This window comes from Cimex lectularius, unplaced genomic scaffold, assembly GCF_000648675.2.
Source record: "Cimex lectularius strain Harlan isolate CLEC.00 unplaced genomic scaffold, Clec_2.1 scaffold264, whole genome shotgun sequence".
Taxonomy (NCBI): Eukaryota; Metazoa; Arthropoda; class Insecta; order Hemiptera; family Cimicidae; genus Cimex; species Cimex lectularius.
Window position 1 is genome coordinate 147352 of NW_019394222.1, and position 7590 is coordinate 154941.

Consider the following 7590-nt stretch of genomic DNA (forward strand, 5'->3'; position numbering starts at 1 on the left):
ACCCCTCAATGTCACATGTCACCTTTACACTCCGTCGTGGGACTTGTCCTCGCATTTATTTATACAACGAACCTGTTCCTCAATACAAAGTTAACTATTTAGGACTTATATTTGATATAAGACTAACTTGGAATCCACACACACGATTTAAAAAAAAACACTCAACAAACGATTTAAAATGCTTTATTACCTACTTAATCGACAATCAAAATTACAATTAGAACCAAAACTTTCGACATACACATGCCTACTCAAATCAATTTGGATGTACTGGTGCCAAGCTTATGGATCGGCCAAATATTCCAATATTTAAAGATTACGAAGTTTTCAATTCAAAAATTTAAGACTAATTGTTTCTGGCCCTTTTTACGTGCTAAAATATTTCAAATTTTATTTTCCAGAATATGCTTAAATTAGCATATTTGAATATTTTGGATTACATACTTAAAGAAAAAGAAATCAGGCAAGGAAGAAGGTGAAAGAATAAAAACAAAAGCCACAGAGTTCCGCAACGAACCTGAAGATTATGCCGCCATATATTAAAAATAATTCACTAAAATGGTAAAAACTCATGCGAGCACAACCGCAGGTTTAAAATAAATCAATTGTTTGTGAAGTTTTATTATAGTTAATATAAAACATACAACAAAGAAAAGCACGAGGGGCGTCGGTGGCCGCGACGGTTAAGGCATTGACACGGCGCTAATCCGACATACTTACAAATATTTTTTTATTTTTTTTAACACGGGCACCCCGAGGGTTCAAATAACCTCGTAATTGAAATACCCTCGTTAAAAAAACAGACCTTTATTCGGAAATTAAATCTCCTGGGTTCAAATTTTCGATCTAAACTTGTATTTCATTCCGATTCGACAAAACTTGCAAGGTTCTTTAAATTATAAATAAAACAAGTTTTGCTGTTTACATGCTACATCTTACTATAACATTCTTTTAAAAAAAAATTGAATAAAGAACAAAAAAAAATCAAAAACAAATAAAATGTAAAAAAAGCTTTTCCCCCCTTTAATACTGAGTATTTCTACCTCAGGCACGAATCAAGTTGACCAATGGAGAGTTATTATCTTAATTATTCAGAAATCGTGAGATGCGGTCTGGTGTGATGTAGGTTCAGAAAAACATTTTCTCTATCGTGCCAGCGTTTCGATCTTTATTGAGATCATCTTCAGGGCCTGGGATTTACAAACATTGTTTACATTTAACAAATACATGTAGGATGTGAGAAAAAAGTGAATTTTTACAATACAAAATATATTTGTTATATTCAATCAAAGTATTTCTACTCACTCAAAGTGTTTGTCTTCTGTGTAATTGTGCCATTCTTGCGTGTCGTGTTGAGAGTGCCAGTGAGATATTGCTGTTTTATGTTTACATATGTTAGATTTTGAAGGTCAGATTATCCTTTCAGGATTATATAGAAGGGGATAATTAGGGAAAGGAAAGCTAAATTGTTGAAAAATTAGACTATGTGAAAAATATTTGATGTGTGGAATGTGATGAGATGATATGTGTATGTTATCTATATTGAATTTGATTAATGATATTGGCGTAACTGCGACTGTATTTGTTAAATATAAACAATGTTTGTAAATCCCAGGCCCTGAAGATGATCTCAATAAAGATCGAAACGTTGGCACGATAAAGAAAATGTTTTTCTGAACCTACATCACACCAAACCGCATCTCACGATTTCTGAATAATTATTGATTAACGGTCACTAATCACCACCTATCTTAATTCAACTTGACTTTTCCAAAGCCTTCGATTCCATCGCCCACTCATCATTCCTTTCCAAATTCGAATTCCTTCTCCAATTGTACTCAACGTTGGTTCCAATTCTATCTCATCAATCGTCTCCAAGCCGTCACTATTCTCAACGGATACATCTTCCTTCCACCTAAAATCTGGCGTTCCCCGAGGCCCTAGCATCTCACCCATCATTTTTAGTATATACGAACGACCTTTCCGACTCCACCCAGTACTGCGATTACTACTTTTATGCAGACGACTCCCAAATTCACCTGCCCTTCCCTCAGAACTACAATCGGCCATCCTAAAGATCCATAACGACCTTGATTCCATTAATAAATGAGAAATTCCCTCAACCTCAATCCGTCTAAGACCATTATCATCGGATCCAGACTTTTTCTCAAATCCTTCCCAAATATTCCTTCTCTCGATGTAAATACCAGCCCATCCCCTTTCGTACTTCCGTCAAAAACCTTGGGATTATCCTCGGCCCAAACCTCTCCTGGCACCCTCATATTTCCTAAATTTCCGCTGTATAGCCTCCCTCAACCTATTCCGTCGATCCTGGATTCTCTTGCCCTTCTTCAGCGGTATTTTCTCCTAGTAACCTCTAACTCCTAGTATCTTCTCTTATCTTCCCCTTCTTCGATTACAGTTGTGTAGCGTCTATATAATCCCTCCTCTATAATCACCTCCTTTCTCTTCAAACAGAGTCGTTTTATTTTATTTTATTTTTTTAATTTTTGTATGCATTTAGTTTTATTTAATTTTTCCCGTCAAGAAGTTTATTTGTTTTTATGCTGTTTTTACTCTGTTCTATTTTGCACTTTATGATTAGCATAACATCATAATACAAGTACATCATACAGGTAAACCATTGTATTATTCTAAGGGGACACCTCCCAAAATATATAAATAAATATGTTTCTTCTTCTTAATCTTTTAATGGGAGTGAGAGAATTATCCCATTGAATTTTCATTAAAACATAATTTAAATAATTTACCATATGCCTAAATTGGACATCTGACTTTCTTTTTTTTATTCATAGGACATGTTGCTTTTTTTACAATGACACTAAACACTCTTCTATGTTATACATTTCTTTCTACTGCTATTTGCATAGTCAACTCAAGTGTTAATAAAGGTGGTGTATTCCAAATTTGCTTTTGCTTGTATATAATATTAAATTATATATGTATATAAATTTGTTTGTTCGATTATTTACTTATTCATTTGTATTTATTTATTTAAACTTTTCAGATTACATTGAAGGCAAACTACCCCGACATCTAAATTATGATGTGGCTTCCAAATGTGAAAAGTGTCTAGCATGTGTAGGCCTTGCGCTACAGGTATCTTTATTTTATATATTTATATTTTATAGAAACATAAATCTTGTCGGCTTTACCTATCTTCTATAATTTCCAGTTTTAATGTTTAAATATTCAATATATAATCACATGTTAGATTTAAATTTAAATCAACTTAATATTTTACTCTTTTGAATTTTTTTGAACTTACAAATAATACAGAAGTAAATCTCATCCTACTTCAACGTATATACTTGATATTACTTATGTAATTAAAATTATAGAAAAATCACAGAAAAACACTAGTGCTACTTCCAATATTATTTTTTAACAAAAACATGAATTAATTTATAATGATTATTTAAAGATCGTGAGATGCGGTCTGGTTTGATGTGGGTTAGAAAAACATTTTTTTATCGTGCCAACGTTTCGATCTTTATTGAGATCATCTTCAGGGCCTTAATTTATAATACAGCTTGCAGTAAAAAAATAGGAATACACTACTGGTGTTATGTTTATAGCTCACAAACTACACAATTTTGTTTGATATACAGGGTGGATTCGGATCAGTGAGAAAAATTTGTTTGGGTGATTCATCGAAAATGGAGTAGTATGCTGCTAGAGCGGGTGTCCTATCTCTGTTCAATGATTGTTGTGATGGTTCTCGTGTTATTCGAAAAAATCGGTCCTTATGCCGTTAAATAGAGTTTAACCAACTTTACCTAATTTGTGTAGAGATTAGTGACCGTTAATCGATAATTATTCAGATATCGTGAATTCAGATTGAATCTAGAATATATTTTGCATTGTATAAATTCACTTTTCCACATCCTAAATGTATTTGTTAAATGTAAACAATGTTTGTAAATCTCAGGCCCTGAAGATGATCTCAATAAAGATCGAAACGTTGGCATGAAAAGAAAATGTTTTTCTGAACCTTACACCACACCAGACCGCATCTCACGATATCTGAATAATTTACCTAATTTATTCGCAGTTTTGACTCCTTATTCGGAAACAAACAAAATGCGAGAAATAACAACTGAAGGAATTTTTAAAATCAAAAATCATAAAATGACAAAAAGTTTATCATAATTTAAAATGTTTACATACCTCTTAAAATAATTTAAAATGATTTTAATATACTTTTTTTGACGATGAGCCGTCGTTCGCGCCTGAAAAAATTGCGATACAGTTTTGCCGAACCTGACTGTCTTGTTGGTTTAGTATGTCGAGCGCCGTTTTCGTAAACGGATAACAAATTCGCCCGTAAATAATAAAATGGTTTTGTCCAAACAAAACGTCTTTGGTCCGTCTATTCTCGCTCTTTTTTCAATTTAGTTTTCAAACTAGTGAAGGTGTAAATAAATCCTTTAAAATCAATCACAAATATTAAAATAACATTTTCTTAGAACGATCCTCCGAGTTGTAACTCCTCGTTATAATCTATTTTATAGTCTATTTATAATAAATAAACTTATAAATAATTTTTTCTCGGTAATCCGAAGCAAATTTCAAATATTTTCTCTGGGCATTTCATCTTGACAACATCGCCATCTCTGATGAAGAGCTCCAACCAAACGGATCCTCAATAGATAATGCCTTAAGTACTTTTCACTGCCAGTCTTCCATATTGGACTGTAAAATTGCGACCTAAACAAGATAATTTTTATAAACATAGATTAACAATCAATTTTTTAAATGGGTAAAAATTAAGAGAATGAGTGCACTTATTGGGATCTAGTTTTTACCTAATCCACCCTGGCTGACAAAATAACTTTTTAGATTTTTAGTCAATTATTTTATTCTTATTCTCATCTTTTAGTTGAAAAATCATCAAATACAGTAGCTTCTGATTGCCATGATATAGATGCATTTATTTGTCAGACCCTGGGTTATTCCAACCCTCAAGCATTTCGGAATATTTTTTCAATATTTCATAATATTATTTTTCATCTCAACTACAAACCTTAATTAATTGTAATGATTTAATTGGTCAAGCAGACCACGAAATTAGTGAATATTTCATAATAATATCTGTCGGTATCTTATTTTCACGGAGTTTCAAGTAAAACTTTTCGTCATTGCTGCAGTAATTTAAAATAATTTTCATTGAAATCATGGTAAAGTCTCGCTTTCTTGATATTTTATTAATACATCAAATAAATGGTATGTTTATTAAATTGTTGTTATATTAATTTGTATTTTTTAAAGTCCTAATTCTAGAGTAATAGAATTCAAATTTTTTAGGTCTTTGATTCCTATAAAATTAAATTTAGCATTAATATTGATGATTTTTCAATTAAATGACGAATGAGAATCAGCACGTAATTGACTAAAAATGTAAACAAGTTTTTTTCCTAAATTGCCCTTCTTGAAACTCAAATTGCCCCACACTAACCAGCATTTTTCCTACTAAACTCTATTCTTACATAAAGGAAGCACAGGGGAGTCAAATTTAAACTTATATTTTATTATTCCTTATCTGATCCACTGCATTTCTTATTAATATTTTTATTTATTTATTTACTTTTGGTTTTATTTATTTATTTTTTTTTTTTCAGTTGAACGAAACTTTCAAATATCTTTATGAAAATAATATGGCATTGGAAAATTTTCCACGTTTTCATGATTTCTGCAAAAGCAGTTTCAAGAAGTATTTTATTTTTTATTTTATTTTATTTTATTTCACCAGGTGACAAGAAATTCATGTGGGTTTAAAGTGTGTAATAACTGTCAAAATAACCCCATTTATGGCCCTCTTATAAAAGTTGGGGTCCAGGACTCAAAAAATAAATTCAACTCATTTTTCAGCTGTTACTGACAATCAAACACCAGATTGCACATATGATTGTCCATTGCTAAGAAAAGGTGTAAGTCAGATGGGGCCAGGTCTGGAAAGTACGGAGGGTGTTGTAGGGCTTTGCAATTTAGCTTCATTTTGTCGTGTGACTGTATGAAAAAAACAACAGCTGTTCTGGTGAAAATTTACACCTTTTCTGTTCACGATAGCATGTTGTTTTTAGGCCGAAACAGAAGATACTCTTTGCAGTTGGCTTGAGTAGATTTTCTGCAGTGATGGCATTGTTAGTTCATAGTGTACCACACAAAGCATCACATTTGTTGGTTGATTGCTGGTTTTTGCGTTAATAGGACAGGGTCATTTGGTGACAGCCGGTTGTACAATCTCCTGTTACTGAACAGGATCCATTTTTCATCTCATATAACAATCCAGCCAAAACACATCTCTCTCTGTACAGTAAAAGTTTAGAAATTAAGCTTATTACTGTCGGTCAATGTATGAGAAACCCATTGGCGCGATGTAAGCTAGAGTGAATGGTTTCATCGCTTATATTGACAATTCTGGCAAGCTCTTGACATGTTTGATTTAAATCAAGTTCAAATTCCTTAATTTGTCATTACTCAAGAAAAAAGGCCTATCAGACCGTTCATATTCAATCCCCTCGTTCCCAGAAACAAACCTTTTGAACCACTTTTGGGCAGTGCACTCATTTATTGTTTCATTACGAAATGCAGTGTAAATTTTACGAGCTGCCTTGGCTGCCCAAGTACCAAGCATAAATTCATATAAGCAAATAGGAATTATTTTGAAGCTCTGAGAAAGACAGTATTTTATAATTTACGGTGAACTGAAGATATTTTTTCTTTATGAAATGATATATTACCCCTGCTGATATTTATTGTATGATGTAAATAGAAATGTTGTTTAATGGCATTAAAAAATTACAAATGAAAAACTGCACAAACCTTTCTGGCTACCTGGTATTTTACTTATTTTGTATTATTTTCATTGATTTATTTTTTAAAATAAATTATTTAAGTATATATGTATAGGTATGGCATTAAGGAATTTGAGGGGCGTCGTTATTTTGGACAAGGAAATCGTGAAACAAATGACACTAATTATATTTCTGTTCTGTATGTTATTATTCCTGTATGCATCAATTTCATTGCCAATAATATAAAATATTAACAATTAGTATGAAAGAGAAATGTGATCAATTATCACATACCAAAACCATGACAAGACTGTTTCAAGAATGGAAGAATAACAGGAAAAACTTAGTTCCTACAACTTGCAAGTATGTACATTTTCCATTAGAATAAGTTTTAAAAACTTACATGTATTATAATATATTTCACTTACAAACTATTTAGTGACAAAGATGAATTAGGTCTGTGTGTCAATTATATCAACCTAAATGAGGTTGCATTTACAAAGCCGACACCAAGTCCTTGGTGGAAACGAATCTTGGAGCTTCTCAAAATATTCAAGAAGCCAGTGGTACAAGCTCCTGAAAAACTGCTTAATATCTGGCATGGTTTGAAGAAAACCCACATCTGTTAAAGAACTAACTCATTTTCACATCCAATGTTTTGTTTATTTATTAGGTTTAAGGATTAGGAAAAGTATTATTTTTTAAGGTATATAACTTGAAAAAAATTGTAGAGAATAATAAGGTTTTATTAAATAATGTATTTACAGTTATA

The 7590-nt window shown here is 31.9% G+C and overlaps 1 protein-coding gene across 1 annotated transcript; it reads left to right on the forward strand.

Moving 5' to 3' along the window:
- The first annotated feature begins 2783 nt into the window (after nucleotides 1-2783).
- On the forward strand, nucleotides 2784-7472 carry LOC106674320. Its single transcript, XM_014406962.2, has 6 exons — nucleotides 2784-2912; nucleotides 3029-3120; nucleotides 5643-5734; nucleotides 6934-7017; nucleotides 7080-7181; nucleotides 7258-7472. The coding sequence occupies exons 1-6, from the start codon at nucleotides 2837-2839 to the stop codon at nucleotides 7445-7447; spliced, it is 636 nt and encodes a 211-aa protein (XP_014262448.1). The 5' UTR covers nucleotides 2784-2836; the 3' UTR covers nucleotides 7448-7472.
- The last annotated feature ends 118 nt before the right edge of the window (nucleotides 7473-7590 follow it).

Bases quoted from the DNA above. Each gene is read 5' to 3' on its own strand.
- LOC106674320 (XM_014406962.2), top strand. From the start codon at position 2,837: ATGACACTAAACACTCTTCTATGTTATACATTTCTTTCTACTGCTATT. The intron at 3,121-5,642 runs GTATCTTTATTT...TTTTTTTTTCAG, and splicing joins GTGTAGGCCTTGCGCTACAG to TTGAACGAAACTTTCAAATA. The intron at 5,735-6,933 runs GTATTTTATTTT...ATATATGTATAG, and splicing joins TGCAAAAGCAGTTTCAAGAA to GTATGGCATTAAGGAATTTG.